Source organism: Cherax quadricarinatus, chromosome 82 (genome assembly GCF_038502225.1).
Source record: "Cherax quadricarinatus isolate ZL_2023a chromosome 82, ASM3850222v1, whole genome shotgun sequence".
In the NCBI taxonomy this organism is placed as follows: Eukaryota; Metazoa; Arthropoda; class Malacostraca; order Decapoda; family Parastacidae; genus Cherax; species Cherax quadricarinatus.
Genome location: NC_091373.1, coordinates 8,393,995 through 8,416,172, shown reverse-complemented (window position 1 = coordinate 8,416,172; position 22,178 = coordinate 8,393,995). Strand labels below are relative to the sequence as shown.

General features: G+C 43.8%; 1 protein-coding gene across 1 annotated transcript in view; it reads right to left on the bottom strand.

The window, feature by feature from the left end:
- The window catches only part of LOC128702850 (G-protein coupled receptor dmsr-1-like), a 102,703-nt gene that overhangs the window by 5,877 nt on the left and 74,648 nt on the right, over nt 1-22,178 (bottom strand). The window contains exon 2 of the mRNA XM_070102586.1: nt 15,001-16,945. Coding sequence (XP_069958687.1) covers nt 15,001-15,219 — 219 coding nt within the window. The 5' untranslated portion in view covers nt 15,220-16,945. The remainder of the gene's footprint in view (nt 1-15,000; nt 16,946-22,178) is intronic.

Below are 22,178 nucleotides of genomic sequence, written 5' to 3'. Positions count from 1 at the left end.
CTCTCTCACTCTCTCTCTCTCTCGTATTCTTCCATAACACTGTCAGCAACTTTAAGCCTTCTTTCGTTTTGCTCCACAAAACCTAAACTTTACGAGGCTTTAGTTTTCCCATTTACGAAATATACCTCCCAGTATTTCTTCCAATATAACTTTTTTAAGAATCCCACGAGATTTTAACGTCACTGCGTGAAACATTTCTGACTGTTTTTCTCCTTCGAGTTGTGAAGTAGCTGGTATAAGGTACCTCGAACAGTCTGCTTCGAGAGACGAGTCTGAAATTCTGTCATTGTTTATGTGTGTCTCTGGAGGAGAGTACTGAGGTGGGGGACACAGGAGTGCTTTACTCTGGGGTAAACAATAAAGTGGCTTACTTTTAAGAGGCAGTAGCATAGGAGTGCTTTATTCTGGAGGTAACAGTAAAGTTGGCTACGGCTGCTTTAAGAGGTAGTGACACAGCAGTGCTTTACTCTGGGGAACAGTAAAGTAGGCTACTTTAGGACAGTAGCACAGAAGTGTTTGGATAAAACAGTAAAGTAGGCTGCTTTAAGAGGGAGGGAGCAAACGAGTGCTTTACTCTAGGGAAAACTATACTTGTAGGGTACTCTGGGGGTCAACGCCCCCGTGGCCCGTTCCATGACTAGGTAAGTGACTTTGCACCAATCACCAGCGCTGTCAAGTCGCATCACGCCCCAGACATGACTTGACAATGACCTAAAACGGTTCGAAATGTCGACATGATGTTTCTCTCCTAAGTGCTGTTTGGTGAATTATTCCTGCCACGGAATTTTTTTTTCTAAGCAAGCGACTTCGGAAGGAAGCAAGGATACACACACACACATACACCCCAGACACACACACACACACACACACACCTCAGACACACACACACACACCACAGAGACACATACACACACACACACCACAGACACACACACACACCACAGACACCCACAGACACACACACAAACACACCAGACACACACACCAGACACATACACACACACACACACCAGACACATACACACACACACACACACACACACACACACACACACCACAGACACACACACACACACACACACACACACACACACACACACACACACACACACACACACACACCACAGACACACACACACACACACACACACACACCACAGACACACACACACACACCACAGACACACACACACACCATAGACAGACACACACAGACACACACACACCACAGACACACACACACACACACACAGACACACACACAGACACACACACACACACACACACACACACAGGACCCAGACACAGGAGGAAGGGCAAACACACCCCACAGAATCTCCCACCAAAAGACTCCACCCGCGACACTCCCAACGCAACTGAGCAACCTATACTACAACCCACTCACTGTTCCCTCTGCCACCAACCCCCATATCACAAACCTCACCCCAACAGCTGTCCCTTATGGGCATTCTGACCCCACCCCCATCAACACAAACCCCACCTACACCACAGCCCCATATAGGCCCCCACAAATGCTCTCGCTCCCCCAACCCCAATATACTTGCACGACCACAATGATAGAAAAACTAAAGGTTTGGTACACAAACGCGGATGGAATAACGAATAAACATGAGGAGTGGAATGAAAGAATCAGTGAAGAATCCCCAGACATCATAGCAGTCACAGAAACAAAACTCGCTGAGACAATAACAGACACAATCTTCCCAACAGGATATCAGATCCTGAGGAAAGATAGAAGGAGTAGAGGGGGAGGAGGGGTTGCACTGCTCATAAAACACCGATGGGGATTTGAGGAAATGGAAGGCATGGACATGATTGGAGAAAGAGACTACATTGTAGGTACAATTCAGTCCGGAGAACATAAAGTAGTCATTGGAGTGATGTATAACCCACCACAGAACTGCAGGAGGCCAAGAGAGGAGTACGAAGAAAACAACAGGGTGATGGTGGACACACTGGCTGAGGTGGCAAGAAGAGCTCACTCGAGCAGAGCAAAGTTACTGGTAATGGGCGATTTCAACCACAGGGAGATCGACTGGGAAAACCTGGAGCCACATGGGGGTCCCGAAACATGGAGAGCCAAGATGATGGATGTGGTACTTGAAAACCTCATGCATCAACATGTCAGGGACACAACCAGAGAGAGAGGGGAGGATGAGCCAGCAAGACTGGATCTTGTGTTCACCCTGAGCAGTTCAGACATTGAGGACATCACTTACGAGAGGCCCCTTGGAGCTAGCGATCATGTGGTTCTGAGTTTTGACTATATAGTAGAGTTACAAGTGGAGAAGGTAACAGGAACTGAAGGGGACAGGCCAAACTATAAAAGGGGGGACTACACAGGTATGAGAAACTTCCTGCAGAAGGTTCAGTGGGACAGAGAAATGGTAGGAAAATCAGTAAACGAGATGATGGAATATGTGGCAACAAAGTGCAAGGAAGCAGAGGAAAGTTTTGTTCCCAAGGGAAACAGAAATAATAGGAAGACCAAAACGAGTCCTTGGTTTACCCGAAGGTGTAGGGAGGCAAAAACTAAGTGCAACAGAGAATGGAAAAGGTACAGGAGGCATAGGACCCAGGAAAACAAGGAGATTAGTAGAAGAGCCAGAAACGAGTATGCACAGATAAGGAGGGAGGCCCAGCGACAGTATGAAAACGACATAGCATCGAAAGTCAAATCTGACCCGAAACTGCTGTATAGCCACATTAGGAGGAAGACAACAGTCAAGGACCAGGTGATAAGGCTGAGGAAAGAAGGTGGAGAACTCACAAGAAACGATCAAGAGGTATGCGAGGAGCTCAACACGAGATTTAAGGAAGTATTTACAGTAGAGACAGGAAGGACTCTGGGGGAACAGACCAGATGGGGACACCAGCAAGGAATACACCAACAAGTGTTGGACGACATACATACAGATGAGGAGGTGAAGAAACTGCTAAGGGACATCGATACCTCAAAGGCAATGGGACCGGACAACATCTCCCCGTGGGTCCTTAGAGAGGGAGCAGATATGTTGTGCGTGCCACTTACCACAATCTTCAACACATCCCTGGAAACTGGGCAACTACCTGAGGTATGGAAGACGGCAAATGTAGTTCCCATTTTTAAAAAAGGAGACAGAAAAGAGGCACTAAACTATAGACCTGTGTCATTGACGTGTATAGTATGCAAAATTATGGAGAAGATTATCAGGAGGAGAGTGGTGGAGCACCTGGAACGGAACAGGAGTATAAATGCCAACCAGCACGGATTCACGGAAGGCAAATCCTGTGTCACAAACCTTCTGGAGTTTTATGATAAAATAACAGAAGTAAGACAAGAGAGAGAGGGGTGGGTTGATTGCATCTTCTTGGACTGCAAGAAGGCCTTTGACACAGTTCCTCACAAGAGATTAGTGCAGAAGCTAGAGCATCAGGCGCATATAACAGGAAGGGCACTGCAATGGATCAGAGAATACCTGACAGGGAGGCAACAACGAGTCATGGTACGTAATGATGTATCACAGTGGGCACCTGTGACGAGTGGGGTCCCACAGGGGTCGGTCCTAGGACCAGTGCTATTTTTGGTATATGTGAACGACATGACGGAAGGGTTAGACTCAGAAGTGTCCCTGTTTGCAGATGATGTGAGGTTAATGAGGAGAATTAAATCTGATGAGGACCAGGCAGGACTTCAAAGAGACCTGGACAGACTGGACACCTGGTCCAGCAAATGGCTTCTCAAATTTAATCCTGCCAAATGCAAAGTCATGAAGATAGGGGAAGGGCACAGAAGACCACAGACAGAGTATAGGCTAGGTGGCCAAAGACTGCAAACCTCACTCAAGGAGAAAGATCTTGGGGTGAGTATAACACCGAGCATGTCTCCGGAAGCACACATCAATCAGATAACTGCTGCAGCATATGGGCGCCTGGCAAACCTGAGAACAGCATTCCGATACCTTAGTAAGGAATCATTCAAGACACTGTACACCGTGTATGTCAGGCCCATACTGGAGTATGCAGCACCTGTTTGGAACCCGCACTTGATAAAGCACGTCAAGAAACTAGAGAAAGTACAAAGGTTTGCGACAAGGTTAGTTCCAGAGCTAAGGGGAATGTCCTATGAAGAAAGATTAAGGGAAATCGGCCTGACGACACTGGAGGACAGGAGGGTCAGGGGAGACATGATAACGACATATAAAATACTGCGTGGAATAGACAAGGTGGACAAAGACAGGATGTTCCAGGGAGGGGACACAGAAACAAGAGGCCACAATTGGAAGTTGAAGACACAGATGAGTCAGAGAGATAGTAGGAAGTATTTCTTCAGTCATAGAGTTGTAAGGCAGTGGAATAGCCTAGAAAATGACGTAGTGGAGGCAGGAACCATACACAGTTTTAAGACGAGGTTTGATAAAGCTCATGGAGCGGGGAGAGAGAGGGCCTAGTAGCAACCGGTGAAGAGGCGGGGCCAGGAGCTAGGACTCGACCCCTGCAACCACAAATAGGTGAGTACACACACACACACACACACACCACATATACACACACACACAACACACACACAACACTGCACACACACACACACACACACACACACACACACACACACACACACACACACACACACACACACACACACACACACCACACACAAACACACACACACACACACACATACACACACATACACACACACACACACACACAGACACACACACACACACACACCACACACACACACACACACACACACACACACACACACACCACACACACACACACACACACACACACACACACACCACACACACACACACACACACACACACACACACACACACACACACACACACACACACACACACACACACACACACACACACACACACACACACACCACACACACACACACACACACACACACACACACACACACACACACACCACACACACACACACACACACTCACACCACACACACACACACACACACACACACACACACACACACACACACCCACACACACACACACCACACACACACACACACACACACACACACACACACACACACACACACACCACACACACACACACACACACACACACACACCACACACACACACACACACACACACACACACACACACACACACACCACACACACACACACACACACAAACACAAACACAAAAACACAAACACACACACACACACACACACACACGCACACACACACAGACACACACACACACACACACACACACACACACACACACACACACACACACACACACACACACACACACACACACCACACACCACACACACACACACACACACACACACCACACACACACACACACACACACACACACACACACACACACACACCACACACACACACACACACACACACACACACACACACACACCACACACCACACACACACACACACACACACACACACACCACACACACACACACACACACACACACACACACACACCTGGTAGGGAGTAATGGATGGAGGAACAGTGGAAAAGGATAGAGCAAGAATGGGAGAGAAAATTAGGAGAGCTTTCTGAAAAAATGGAGAAAGAGCTCTCTATGAAATGGGAAAAGAGATTGGAGAAGGAGACGAAGAATTGGGAGGCACAAATCGAAACTGCAGTAGCCAGGGTAAAGGTCCTAGAATTTGAGGTAAACAGGCTGAAGCAAGTCTCAGGGGTAGTGACCAGAGAAAACACACCATACGATGATGAGAGGCTGAACAGGAAGGAGATATGAATTATGCTAAGATCATATCAGCCTGCAAAGAAGGGCCAGGGAGTGGAAGGGAAGAGCAGATGGGTGCAGATGGAGAGGGAGATAGGTCGAATGCTGAGGCACAACCATGCTACCAAGAGCCACTTGAAAAATCAAGGGAGAAAATGACCACATACAGACAGGAACCAGAGTCACAGAGGAAGAGGCAATGGGAGGAGGAAAGGGCAAAATCAGTGATTATCCATGGGCTTCGGGAGAGAGAGGAAAGGACACACACACTGAAAGACGGCAGGAAGAAAGAAAGGAGATTGAGAAAATCATCACAGAAATAGGGGGAGAAGACATGGATGAGATTGCAAATTTTCAGAGAATAGGGGGGTACTTGAAGGGGAGAAACCGACCGATCAAGCTGATTCTCAGGACAGAAACAGTGCGGAACAGGATCCTCCAAGAGAAACCACGGTTGAAAAGTTCGGAAGAGTACAAGAAGGTGTTCCTAGACAGAGACAGAACACAAACAGAGAGAAAGCAGCTGAGGGAGAGGACAAAAAAGCGAAAGGAGCTAGGAAGGGAGACAAGGATGGAACCAGCAGAGGTCAGTCAGAGCAGAACAGAGCAGCAAGGGCAAGCACACACACAACTATCCTCAGAACCCCACAACCTATCACACCATCCCAACACACAATACAATCCATACCCACAGCTTCCACCCAACCCCCAACCATAGAATCCCACAGTATGCTACCAGGTCTCCCACCCCCACAGGCCACCCAAACCACAGTGTTGGAAAGGAAACTGAAGGTATGGTACACAAACGCTGATGGAATAACAAACAAGTGGGAGGAGTGGCACAAAACAGTCAAAGAGGCATCACCAGACATCATAGCGATCACAGAAACCAAGCTTACAGGTATGATAACAGATGCCATCTTTCCAGCGGGATACCAAATCCTGAGAAAAGACAGAAGGAACAGGGGGGGTGGAGGAGTGGCATTGCTGATCAAACACCGATGGAATTTTGATGAGCTGGAGAGAGGAGACAGCGGAGAAGAAAGTGATTACATAGCGGGAACGCTTCACTCTGGTGGTCCCAAGGTGATAATTGCAGTGATGTATAACCCACCACAGAACAGCAGGAGGCCAAGGCAAGAGTATGACGAGAGCAATAGAGCGATGGTTGACACACTGGCTGCAGTGGCCAGAAGAGCTCATGCATGCAGGGCAAAGCTCCTGATCATGGGCGACTTTAACCACAAGGAGATCGAATGGGAGAACTTGGAGCCACATGGGGGCCAAGATACATGAAGGGCTAAGATGATGGAGGTGGTACTGGAAAACTTCATGTACCAACACGTAAGGGACACTACAAGAGAGAGAGGAGAGGATGAACCAGCAAGACTGGACTTAGTATTCACCTTGAGTAGTGCAGATATTGAGGACATCACATATGAAAGACCCCTTGGGGCCAGCGATCATGTGGTTTTGAGCTTCGAATACACAGTAAAGCTACAAGTGGAGGGGGAAGCAGGAAGGCAAGGACAAATGAAACCAAACTACAGGAAAGGGGACTACACAGGAATGAGGAACTTCCTGAATGAGGTTCAGTGGGACAGAGAACTGGCAGGGAAGCCAGTTAATGAGATGATGGAATATGTAGCAACAATGTGCAAGGAGGCTGAGGAGAGGTTTGTACCCAAGGGTAACAGGAATAATGAAAAAGCCAGAATGAGCCCATGGTTCACCCAAAGATGCAAGGAGGCAAAAACCAAGTGTGCTAGGGAATGGAAGAAATATAGAAGGCAAAGGACCCAGGAGAATAAGGAGAGCAGTCGTAGAGCCAGAAACGAATATGCACAGATAAGAAGGGAGGCCCAACGTCAATATGAAAACGACATAGCAGCAAAAGCCAAATTTGACCCGAAGCTGTTATACAGCCACATCAGGAAGAAAACAACCGTTAAGGACCAGGTAATCAGGCTAAGGAAGGAAGGAGGAGAGACAACAAGAAATGACCGTGAAGTATGTGAGGAACTCAACAAGAGATTCAAAGAAGTGTTCACAGAGGAGACAGAAGGAGCTCCAGAAAGACGGAGAGGTGGGGTACACCACCATGTGCTGGACACAGTACACACAACCGAGGAAGAAGAGGCTTCTGAGTGAGCTAGATACCTCAAAGGCAATGGGGCCAGATAACATCTCTCAATGGGTCCTGAGAGAGGGAGCAGAGGCGCTATGTGTACCCCTAACAACAATATTCAATACATCTATCGAAACAGGGAGATTGCCTGAGGCATGGAAGACAGCAAATGTGGTCCCAATCTTTAAAAAAGGAGACAGACATGAAGCACTAAACTACAGACCAGTGTCACTGACATGTATAGCATGCAAAATCATGGAAAAGATTGTCAGAAGAAGAATGGTGGAACATCTACAAAGGAATGATCTCATCACCAGCAGCCAACATGGTTTCAGAGATGGGAAATCCTGTGTCACAAACCTACTGGAGTTCTATGACATGGTGACAGCAGTAAGACAAGAGAGAGAGGGGTGGGTGGATTGCATTTTCTTGGACTGCAAGAAGGCTTTTGACACAGTACCACACAAGAGATTAGTGCAAAAACTGGAGGACCAAGCAGGGATAACAGGGAAGGCACTGCAATGGATCAGGGAATACTTGTCAGGCGAGGTGTCAGAGTGGGCACCTGTGACCAGCGGGGTCCCACAGGGGTCAGTCCTAGGACCAGTGCTGTTTCTGGTATTTGTAAACGACATGACGGAAGGAATTAACTCCGAGGTGTCCCTGTTTGCAGATGACGTGAAGATGATGAGAAGAGTTCATTCGATCGAAGACCAGGCAGAACTACAAAGGGATCTGGACAGGCTGCAGACCTGGTCCAGCAACTGGCTCCTGGAGTTCAGTCCCACCAAGTGCAAAGTCATGAGGATTGGGGAAGGGCAAAGAAGACCGCAGACGGAGTACAGTCTAGGGGGCCAGAGACTACAAACATCACTCAAGGAAAAAGATCTTGGGGTGAGTATAACACCAGGCACATCTCCTGAAGCGCACATCAACCAAATAACTGCCGCAGCATATGGGCGCCTGGCAAACCTCAGAACAGCATTCCGACATCTTAATAAGGAATCGTTCAGGACCCTGTACACCGTGTACGTTAGGCCCATATTAGAGTATGCGGCACCAGTTTGGAACCCACACCTAGCCAAGCATGTAAAGAAACTAGAGAAAGTGCAAAGGTTTGCAACAAGACTAGTCCCAGAGTTAAGAGGTATGTCCTATGAGGAGAGGTTAAGGGAAATCAACCTGACGACACTGGAGGACAGGAGAAATAGGGGGGACATGATAAAGACTTACAAAATACTGAGAGGAATTGACAAGGTGGACAAAGACAGGATGTTCCAGAGACTGGACACAGCAACACGGGGACACAGTTGGAAGCTGAAGACACAGATCAATCAAAGGGATGTTAGGAAGTATTTCTTCAGCCACAGAGTAGTCAGGAAGTGGAATAGTTTGGGAAGCGATGTAGTGGAGGCAGGATCCGTACATAGCATTAAGCAGAGGTACGATAAAGCTCATGGTTCAGGGAGAGTGACCTAGTAGCGACCAGTGAAGAGGCGGGGCCAGGAGCTTGGACTCGACCCCTGCAACCTCAACTAGGTGAGTACAACTACGTGAGTACACATACACACACACACACACACACACATACACACACATACACACACACACACACACACACACACACACACACACACACACAGACACACACACACACATACACACACACACACACACACACACACACACACGCACACACGCACACACGCACACACACACACACACACACACACACACACACACACACACACACACACACACACGAGGAATTGACAGGGTAGACAAAAATGGGACACGGAAACAAGGGGTCACAATTTGGAATTGAAGACTCAGATGTTAGGAAGTATTCTTTTAGTCATAGAGTTGTCAGGAAGTGGAATAGTCTGACAAGTGACGTAGTGGAGGCAGGATCCATACTTAGTTTTAAGACGAGGTTTGAAAAAGCTCATAGGGAAGGGAGAGAGAGGACCTAGTAACGATCAGTGAAGAGGCGGGGCCAGGAGCTATGACTCGACCCTTTCAACCACAAATAGGTGAGTACACACACACGTACGTGTGTGTGTGTGTGTACTCACACACACGTACGTGTGTGTGTGTGTACTCACAAGAAGAATTCAATGCAATGAAGCTGGTTGCTATTAGGCCAAAGATACAGCATCACCTGACAGACGAAAATCTCCTACTTACAAAAAAGTAACTGAATTGCCACCACATCTATGACGAGGCGTAGATATGAACTGTATAACGTCAGCTATGTACGCCAAGTTTACCAATGTAAACATTGTTAGGTAAGACACATATGCAACGGTTAGGTATCTTTATTTCGAAACGTTTCGCCTACACAGTAGGCTTCTTCAGTCGAGTACAGAAAAGTTGATAGAAGCAGAAGATACTTGAAGACGATGTAATCAGTCCATCACCCTTAAAGTTTTGAGGTGGTCAGTGATGGGTGATGGACTGATTACATCGTCTTCAAGTATCTTCTGCTTCTATCAACTTTTCTGTACTCGACTGAAGAAGCCTACTGTGTAGGCGAAACGTTTCGAAATAAAGATACCTAACTGTTGCATATGTGTCTTACCTAACAATCTGTCGGTATTTTATACCATTTTAATGTTCATTCAATGTAAACATGGCATTTAAGAATGTAAATAAAGAAGGATGTTCATTAATAATATCCACTAATGTGTTTCAGACCTTTTCACGAATATGCAGCGCCAGTGTAGAGCCCACAGCTTATAAAACTCGTAAAGAAAACTGGAAAAAAAAGGGATCATACGTTTGCCTCAAGATAATACAAGAAAAGGGGAAGTATCAGTTGTTATAGGGAAGTGTTATTCAGGATAACAGTGATAGATTATTATCTATATGATATACATTTATTTGTGATATATGGAAGGACTGTGTTATCATGGAGAATGAGGTAACTAAGCTAAGACCCATTGTGACCTTTGTAATCCTGTTTTTAAGGTCGCTAGTCACAGGATGAGATATGGTTGAGATGAGATATGATTTTAAACTGATGGGAGATAGAGGTATGGGTGTGTGTGGGAAACAAGCAGGTTGCAACACTTGGGTTGGAAACAGTAAATGTATAAAAGGCATTCAGCATGAAGTTATAAATAAAGACAATAGATCAGGTCACCAAACAAAGGGGGACAGCAGAGGGCAGCATGGGACTAGCTCCCTTAAGGTTTACTATACTAATAGCAGGAGTGTAAGAAATAAGATAGATGAGCTAAGATTAATTGCAAGTGCAGGAAACATAGATATTATTGCTATAACAGAGACCTGGCTTAATCTGAAAGATAGAGAGATGCCCTCTGAATGTCACATACAAGGCTATAAATTATTCCACACTGACAGGGTCAACAGGAAGGGTGGTGGAGTAGCGATGTATGTCAGAGACAATTTAAATTGTTGTGTTAGACAAGATATTAAATTAGAAGCGTCAGCCACTGAATCTGTTTGGTTACAGCTTCTCGAGGGCCGAGAAAAACTAATTTTGGGTGTGATTTACAGGGCCCCAAATCTTGATAGGGAGTGCAGTAAACTTCTATGGGACGAAATTCGTAAGGCATCTACATACGAAAATGTTGTGCTAATGGGAGATTTCAACTATAGACAGATTGACTGGAGCAATTTGACAGGAAATTTAGAGTCAGGTGACTTTCTTGATACGATCCAGGATTGTTTTTTAAAACAGTTTGTGACAGAGCCAACTAGGGGAAATAACCTCCTTGACTTGGTTCTTGCCAGTAGGGAAACACTAATTAATAATCTTGAGGTTAATGATGAGCTTGGGGAAAGTGATCACAAATCACTCAGTTTTAATATATCATGGAATTCCCCTAATAATGGCAATCAAGTCTCCGTCCCTGACTTTCGCTTGGCTGATTTCATAGGACTGAAAAATTACTTAGGTGGGCTGAACTGGAATGACCTGACTAAGGGTCAGGTAGGTGGTGATGGTTGCCGATATGATGCTTTCCAGGGCATAGTTCTAGCTGCTCAGTCAAATTATGTTCCAAATAGGGAAATCAGATCAAACAAAAATGATCCTAAATGGATGAACAATAGATTAAAATATCTGATTGGTCAAAAGAGAGGCATATATAGGCAAATCAAAAGAGGAGAGGGGCAATTGAGAAATCGATATATTCAGTTAAAGAGAGAAATAAAAAAGGGAATTAGAAAAGCAAAAAGAGATTATGAGGTTAAAGTTGCAAGAGAATCGAAGACTAACCCAAAAGGATTCTTTCAGGTATACAGAAGTAAGATCAGGGACAAGATAGGCCCACTCAAAAGTTCCTCGGGTCAGCTCACTGACAGTGATAAGGAAATGTGTAGAATTTTTAACACATACTTCCTCTCAGTTTTTACACAGGAGGATACCAGCGATATTCCAGTAATGATAAATTATGTAGAACAGGACGATAATAAACTGTGCACTATTAGGGTCACAAGTGACATGGTCCTTAGGCAAATAGATAAATTAAAACCTAACAAATCCCCAGGCCCTGATGAACTGTATGCAAGGGTTCTAAAGGAATGTAAAGAGGAGCTTAGCACACCTTTGGCTAATCTTTTCAACATATCACTACAAACTGGCATGGTGCCAGATAAGTGGAAAATGGCAAATGTGATACCTATTTTCAAAACAGGTGACAGGTCCTTAGCTTCGAACTATAGACCAATAAGCCTAACCTCCATAGTGGGAAAATTTATGGAATCAATAATTGCCGAGGCAGTTCGTAGCCACCTTGAAAAGCATAAATTAATCAACGAATCTCAGCATGGTTTTACAAAGGGGCGTTCCTGCCTTACGAATTTATTAACTTTTTTCTCTAAGGTATTTGAGGAGGTAGATCATGGTAATGAATATGATATTGTGTATATGGACTTCAGTAAGGCTTTTGACAGGGTCCCACATCAGAGACTATTGAGGAAAATTAAAGCACATGGAATAGGAGGAGAAATTTTTTCCTGGATAGAGGCATGGTTGACAAATAGGCAGCAGAGAGTTTGCATAAATGGGGAGAAATCAGAGTGGGGAAGCGTCACGAGCGGTGTTCCACAGGGGTCAGTGTTGGGCCCCCTGCTGTTCACAATCTACATAAACGACATAGATGAGGGAATAAAGAGCGACATCGGCAAGTTTGCCGATGACACCAAAATAGGCCGTCGAATTCATTCTGACGAGGACATTCGAGCACTCCAGGAAGATTTGAATAGACTGATGCAGTGGTCGGAGAAGTGGCAGATGCAGTTTAATATAGACAAATGCAAAGTTCTAAATGTTGGACAGGACAATAACCATGCCACATATAAACTAAATAATGTAGATCTTAATATTACGGATTGCGAAAAAGATTTAGGAGTTCTGGTTAGCAGTAATCTGAAACCAAGACAACAGTGCATAAGTGTTCGCAATAAAGCTAATAGAATCCTTGGCTTCATATCAAGAAGCATAAATAATAGGAGTCCTCAGGTTGTTCTTCAACTCTATACATCCTTGGTTAGGCCTCATTTAGATTATGCTGCACAGTTTTGGTCACCGTATTACAGAATGGATATAAATTCTCTGGAAAATGTACAAAGGAGGATGACAAAGTTGATCCCATGTATCAGAAACCTTCCCTATGAGGATAGACTAAGGGCCCTGAAACTGCACTCTCTAGAAAGACGTAGAATTAGGGGGGATATGATTGAGGTGTATAAATGGAAGACAGGAATAAATAAAGGGGATGTAAATAGTGTGCTGAAAATATCTAGCCTAGACAGGACTCGCAGCAATGGTTTTAAGTTGGAAAAATTCAGATTCAGGAAGGATATAGGAAAGTACTGGTTTGGTAATAGAGTTGTGGATGAGTGGAACAAACTCCCAAGTACAGTTATAGAGGCCAGAACGTTGTGTAGCTTTAAAAATAGGTTGGATAAATACATGAGTAGATGTGGGTGGGTGTGAGTTAGACCTGATAACTTGTGCTACCAGGTCGGTTGCCGTGTTCCTCCCTTAAGTCAATGTGACCTGACCTGACTAGGTTGGGTGCATTGGCTTAAGCCGGTAGGAGACTTGGACCTGCCTCGCATGGGCCAGTAGGCCTTCTGCAGTGTTCCTTCGTTCTTATGTTCTTATGTTCTTATGAGAGAAAGAGAGAGAGAGAGAGAGAGAGAGAGAGAGAGAGAGAGAGAGAGAGAGGGGGAGGGAGGGAGGTGGGGCAGAGAGAGGCAAGAGAGGAAATGCGTCCAATCACCAGTCATGTCTTCTGAAATTGCCTGTTATGTTTCTCATCCTCAGATGGACAACGTGTGGTTACACCTGTCCCTCAGGGCGACATACCTGCCTGATACCTATCTGATACCTGTCTCATGTATATATATATATATGTATATATGTATATATATATATATATATATATATATATATATATATATATATATATATTATAGGTAGTCGGTTGGTAGACAGCAACCGCCCAGGGAGGTACTCCCGTCCTGCCCAGTGAGTGTAAAACGAAAGCCTGTAATTGTTTTACATGATGGTAGGATTGCTGGTGTCTTTTGTCTGTCTCATAAACACGCAAGATTTCAGGTATGTCTTGCTAGTTCTACTTACACTTAGGTCACACTACACACACAATACAAGCATATATACATACACACCTCTCTGGGTTTTCTGCCATTTTCTTTCTAGTTCTTGTTCTTGTTTATTTCCTCTCATCTCCATTGGGAAGTGGAACAGAATTCTTCCTCCGTAAGCTATGCGTGTTGTAAGAGGCAACCAAAATGCCAGGGGCAAGGGGCTAGTAACCCCTTCTCCTGTATATATTGCTAAATGAAAAATGAGAAACTTTCGTTTTTCCTTTTGGACCACCCTGCCTCGGTGGGATACGGCCGGTGTGTTGAAAGATATATATATATATATATATATATATATATATATATATATATATATATATATATATATATATATATATATATATATATATATATATATATATATATAGCAATAATATAACTTAAAATAACTTACAACTTCACCGTTTCAGGACTACTGGGAAAGAAGGCAATTAGAAAGTACTTACTGAGGATAGGAAAGTGTGGTTATCCTCCGTTGCGTTGATGCGGGAATCGTTGACGGTGAGATTACCGTGGGAGGCGTTGAAGGTGAGGCCATAGTCGAGGTAGTCGAGGTCGAAGTTGTCACTGGTATGGTTGATGGAGCTGATCGTTGTGTTGAAGAAGGCAGTGATGGCAGAAAGCGTTTCCAGCACCTTACCAGCACCTCCACCTGCCCCCTCCATCAGTGACGAAGATTCTCGGGTTGCGTGAAGACTTCGACTTAACCCCGGAGGGCTCCTAGTCGACCGCAGTTACGCCTAGATGTGTTTTTTATATCCACTGAGGCTCCTCTGGTCTTTTCCCTAGGATGCGACCCACGACAGTCAACTAGCACCCAGATACCTGCTGAATACAGGTCAACAGGTGGTAGGCAAATTGTTTGTGTGTTGAATAGCTAAAGTGTCGATCTCTAGTTATTTTGGCTGCGAGTTTAGAGTGAAGGTGACCATAGGAAATACGCATTTTTGAGAGGAAGTGTCTTTCCAAAGACAGTGTAAAATACGAGGGACTAAAGAGCAGGAAAAAACAACAAGAGGACAAAGATGGGAAGAGGTTCAGTGTGAAGAAAAACAATTGAAAAATCTGCAATTCAAACACACAAAATGGTAGTGTGAGGCTGAAAAGATACACATGAAGGATCGTCGTCAGTAAGACGAGTGTTGTGAGTGATGACGGGGAACGTGCCGGGGTGCTAGACTCAAGCAGGCAGAGAACAAATGGTAGACGAAATAATTCAGAATTACAGGTGGTGATGATAGATTGTGTGATAGTCGTAGCAATGACTTTTTGATAATGGTTTCTGTACTGGTAGTGTGGGTGGTTTCTGTATCCGTAGTGGGGTTTCTGTATTGGTAGTGTGGTTTCTGTATTGGTGGTGGTGGTAGTTGTGTTACAAGTAGTCGTGAGAGGGGTGGTAGTCGTTGCAGCTGTGTTGGCAGGGTTTTCAGAAGGTTATGTTGGCTGTTGTGCTGATGCGGGTGATGAGCTGACGACCTCTTCTGCGGTGACCATTAATATTAAATCATTTTTTCCGCATTTGTCCTTCTTTCTCCATAATTTGCTATCAACATTTTTTTACGGCACATAAACATCCATATTTTCGACTTACGTTCATTATATAAGCATAATTTAAACTTTGATTTCTTTCACCATAAAAAAATCAATCAAATATCAATATCTCGGCCACTTCTCAGCAAGATAAGTTTTCACTCTTCCTCTCTGTTTATCCAAACTTAGCTTCTCCCTCGATCGTGAATGGGAAGTTTCGCTAATTAGGAACTTCGTCGTCCGAAGCATCCGTGACGCTGCTCAGTGCATCCTTGGCTTTGATCTTGTCACATCTGCTGTGCCTCCTTCAGCCAGTGAACCACAAGTGGTATTCCCAGAGGGCCGAGTTGTAGATGGACATGTGTGTGTACTCACGTATATGTGGTTGCAAGGGTCGTGTCTCAACTCTTGGCCTTCGTCTCTTCGGTGGTCACTACTAGGTTCACTTCTGGTGTGCAAATTGCTATTATTTTGAAGTATGTGATGTTAGGATTGTTCTAAGTGCTTCAAAACATGAAGTAAAAGTGTTCTTGTCTTGGGATTCCAAGGACTGGGCTGTTGTTGCCACTGTTTCGCGAAATTCCTTGAGTGTTTAGAATAACATTTTCCTCGCTCAATATTTGTCGTGTTTTGTTGACACCTGAACTAAAAGCATTGTCATAGTAAGTGTTGACCTCATCTGACCTCTCTGACTCGTCTTGGTGATATGTAATGACCTCAGCCGACCTCTCTGACGAGTGGTTGGGGGCGTGTTAACGTCAGCTCCCCTGTATGCCGCGTCTTGCTGAGTGATGACCTCAACAAGCAGGTGACCTCAATAAGCAGGTTACAAACATGACCATCATTCTCTCAAGCAAATATCTGTAAACGAAATATTAAATTAATGGACATCCAGAGTGTATATGTGTGTGTGTGTGTGCGTGTGTGTGCGTGTGTGTGTGTGTGTGTGTGTGTGTGTTTGTTGAGTGGAGTCAAAAAACTTGACTGTCAAAAATGAATTTTAATATCTTCTGGATTACTTTTATTTACAGCGTTTTCCTGCATATAAGGCGCGCCTTTTTTTCCCACAAGTCTTGGGAAATTAGCCTGCGTCTTATATGCGCAAGGTCAGGGTTAAGGGTATGCTCTGGTTTACGCATTAACAATAAGAGGGTGATTAACCTTTGCATATGATTACTAAGTTACCGTTTTGATACCTGTCGTGCGTCTTATATGCCGGAAAATGCAATAAGTTTTACTTAAGCTCAGTTATTATTTTTACTTATGCACATTTCTTCCTTGAACATACTTATTAACGTTCAAAACCTTACGTTATACCAATTAAAAGAAGGAATTCTCTGCCTATTCTAACTTTCACGTGGAATAATTAAAAGTCGGGGACTTTTCAAATTGCTGTCACTGTTATGGTTGCAATTAATTTGTCAACGTCACTTTTTTTAAGTTTTATAATCTCAATTAAAAAAAATTTTTGCCTTCACTTTAGGGGCGTTGTAACACTTTATTTTATCAAGTTTGTCGCTGGTGTAAAAAGCTTCTCAAGTATCAGGGCGAGGACGGGAGTGGTGGAGGAGAGAGGGAGAGATGGAGAGGGAGAGATGGAGATAGAGAGAGAGAGAGAGAGAGAATATAGATTTGAATGAATGATGGAAAAAAAGCTAAACATCCACAATCCACATCCACAATGTTTCATTACTTTCACATTTAATCAGTTCTTTCCTATCTCTGTTATCAGTTTTCACTGGTGTCTCCTTCGTCCTTGTCTCACTCCTTTCATGTACCCTGCCTTAATAAGCTTTCTTAATACCATTAGTATTTTGTACGTTAGGATCATATCCCCCCTTATTGCCTGTCTCTCTGTCGTTGTATTGATTAGTTCTTTCTGTCTTTTCTTGAAGTTCAGGTTTCTCTGTCCAACAGATCAGACGGGTGACATTTTTGGACCATCTCGTTCTTTGCGTCTGAGGCTGAGAAGGGTAGGCCTCCACACTGGTGCCACTTACTCAAAAACCGTTCTTACAATGTTATGAATTATTCTTCTTTCGTGTTTCTTATATTAAATTAGCAATCATCCTCCGCAATTAAATAGGTTAAAAAGGTATCTTCACATATACACACACAATAACGATAAAAGCAAGCATCATGTATTCAGTAAGTCATTCTCTCCAAAGCCCTTTCATCTCAGTATAAACCACTGATCTCTTGACGTACAGAGACACACACATCAACAACTCACACACAAACGCGCCATTAGATAGAGGCTTCAAGATATGGCAAGACTGGGTGTGGTCTAATCGCTAGGATGTTTATTGACGAGAGCCTCGTGTATTAGGGCCAGAGAAAGCTCCCTGTTTCAAGCAAGTTAATTTTATCCCTTGTTTTATGGAGGAAGAGGGGGGTACACACACACACACACACACACACACACACACACACACACACACACACACACACACACACACACACACACACACACACACATACACACACTGTATGTAGCAGGGAGAGAGAGGACCTATTAGCGATCTTTGAAGAGGCGAGGCCAGGAGCTACGAATCGACCCCTGCAACCACAAATAGGTGAGCACACACAACGGCAGTGAGCAAAGAAGGAATGAGTTCGTAATGGAAAATTGAAAAGAAGAGAGAGAATTTCAAAATGGCATGGAGACAAAAATCTCAATAGGAACCGTAGATCCTAAACATCAGAAGGAAGGTGACCATAAAGGACGACGTAATGAAGATTAAAAAAAAAGGAGAGCCTAGTAAAAACGAGAAAGGTCTCCCAGAAGCTGAACTACGAGGCTAGAATATCCATTGGGCACATGAAGCCCAGCGTTCACAACCTGCGAAAAACTATGCATTTATTTAAGGGGAGAGGGGGGAAGGTTATAAACAAATTTCAGTAGACAGGTGTCTACGTTGCTTATCGTAGTTATTTTGTTCTCTCCCTGGATATATTATATACCTCCAGTCCTACCTAGAGACGACACCTTCGTAAACCCATAGAGCCGTGATGAAATCTTCCAGCGCAGGCTGACACATTTATTATTGTATGTATGAAACTCATCCTGCATGATAAAGTACGACAGGGTGAGCAGCTAGCTTTAGTTCCCACAATGTAACTATCAGCTTTATGGGGATACCTAATTTTGAATAATAATAAAGAGTTACGGCTGACATTTCATTTATAATTAGCTCTTGTGTACTCACCTAATTGTGCGTGTGTGTGTGTGTGTGTGTGTGAGACCATACAATGGCTCAGAACAATGCTTTAACGGCATGACTCACGAAATCGTAATGACACGATTGCAAACAAACCATACCACGGGCGGGGATAAAACCCGCGATCAAAGACTCAAAACTCCAGACCGTCGTATTAGCCACTGCTAACCTTCCTATCGTGTAAAAATATACCTAGTTGGATGAATCTTATTGTGGCTAGCTGACCCAGTGGCAAACGCGACGGTCTACAGTTTTGAGACTCTCTGATCGCGAGTTCTAACACCGCCCCTGGCTGAACAGGGAGTGTTTTCTGTCAAGAAAGTGTTCTCTGTCAAATCTAGAACAGAGAGAGAGAAAGAGAGAGAGAGAGAGAGAGAGAGAGAGAGAGAGAGAGAGAGAGAGAGAGAGAGACGATGACATGAAGTCAAGGAATGTGAACTACCAGAAGCGTCCTGGCACCAGGGAACGAAGCGACTGGTTTAGGAAGACACGTGAGGGGAAAATATTGAAATAAACATTAAATTCAGTATTTATATATATAATCCGTTCAAAATATCTATAACCCGTTCAAAATCAAATATTTTTAAATATGAACATGCATTAGCCTCAAATTTCGCTATATATTTATGGATGTCATTTTTTTAACCATCGGGACGCCTAAAAAAAATAAACGATAAGTCAGAATATATGTGTCCGGTTTTGAAGCTGAAAATTATGAAAAAAATTATAGTCTAGGTAGAGTTTTTAGTATTTCTAAAAATAAATGAAAAAAAAAAGAATATAAGAGGTAAATAACTTTTTTTTTTTTTTTGCAAGTTCTACGTGCTCTGCGTTCTTAATTAGCGAGGCTGACTCAGCATCACGGTTTAGTGGGTCGAGATGCATCACTTGAAGCAGCATCCTTCACCTCCATCATCTCTCTCTCTCTCTCTCTCTCTCTCTCTCTCTCTCCTTCTCTCTCTCTCTCTCTCTCTCTCTCTCTCTCTCTCTCTCTCTCTCTCTCTCTTTCTCTCATGATATTCTATTCACTGATGAGTGCTCCGTCTTAGCTAGTCATTCTCACATCAGCCTCAGGAGCATCCTGAAGCTGTCTAAAGTCATTTATTTCCTAAGTAACGAGTGTAACTCGCGGTCCCCTACCTCAGGCAGGAAACCTGGAAGATGGTGAGTGATGTTCCCAAGGAAAAATGCAGCATCTTCTCTCGCATCTGTGGTAATCGGAATACAGTCGTGTGCACAGGCAGAGGCTCCGAAGATAAGGATGAAGCAAGTCGCTTTCTTACGCATTCTTCCACCGGAAAAGTATCACACTGCTTCGTTGTGTGTATTGTCGTAGTGCTGTGTGTATTGTAGTAGTGTTGTGTTATTGTAGTTGTGTTGTGTGTATTGTAGTAGTGTTGTGTGTATTGTAGTAGTGTTGTGTGTATTGTAGTTGTGTTGTGTGTATTGTAGTTGTGTTGTGTGTATTGTAGTAGTGTTGTGTGTATTGTAGTTGTGGTATGTGTTTTGTAGGGGTGCTGTGTGTGTATTTCAGTGGTGCTGTTGTATTGTAGTGATGTGTAAGTACCTCTTAGATGCTGCCTCGTGGCACGCTGGCCCCCTTCAAACTGCCCATCAAGATACCATCCCAGGAGATGAACCATGAATGTAATCGTTAACATGACTCACGAAATCGTAATTACACGACCGCAAACAAACCACGGAATGGGTGGGATTTGAACCTATGGCGACTGAGTCCTAAAACTCCAATGGCGCACAAAATGGTCTAGAGTTTGTAATCGTTGAGATGTGGAATGTAGTCTGAGATGTCTAGCGCTTCTAACTCTTCTAAGAGGCAGCGGTACCATACCTAAGTAAACTGTGCAATTCATTATTAATGATGGACTCGTGCAATGTATTAAATATTTTACTAAATGAGCTCAAATTACGTTGTCGTAAACAACTAGTGTCCCGCAGCTCGATCGCTAGTGCACTCAGCTCACACACTGAAGTCCGAGGATCGAATCCCGGCACAGCTGGAAAACATTAGGACGTGTTTCCATAAGACACCTGCTGTCAATGTTTACCCATCAGTAAAATGGGTACCTGGGTGTTAGTTGACTGGTGTGGGTCGCATCCTGGAACAAAATTGACCTAATTTGCCTGAAATGCTCTACATAACAAGGGGCTTTCTATATAGTAGGATGTCAGAAATGGTCTATATACCTTGTAAATGAACTTGTAAAGGCAAAGATTATTATTATTATTATTATTATTATTATTATTATTAGTAGTAGTAGTAGTAGTAGTAGTAGTAACTATAGATGAATCAACAGAAGGTAGAAGAGGGAATCGAACCTATTAGAGGCCTAGGTTAGCCTAGACGGTAGAGCGTCGAACTGTCAGTTTATGGGCCACAGTTCGAGCCCCTCGTTCACCCTTCTTTTTATTAATTTTATTAAATATATAAGTGATAGTGGAGAGAGAGAGAGAGAGAGAGAGAGAGAGAGAGAGAGAGAGAAAATGGACACAGATTAAATGAGAAAATGATGCAGATATTGTGATCTAATTAATATTCATTAAAATAAAAGACAAATAAGGTGGCTCTCAAGTTTCATAATTACCACCAACATTTCTCCTTAAACAAACAAATGAACAAAGGAATAATGCAAAACTACAACAGAGGGGAAGAATACTTGTATTACTTAAGTAAACTGAAGGATCTGAGGGAAGGAAGACCTGTATTATTGCAACAAACTGAAGAACTTGAGGAGTGAAATACGTGTATAATTGCAGTAAACTAAAGGGTCTGAAGTTGGAATACGTGTATAATTGCAGTAAACTAAAGGGTCTAAAGTTGGAATACGTGTATAATTGCAGTAAACTAAAGGGTC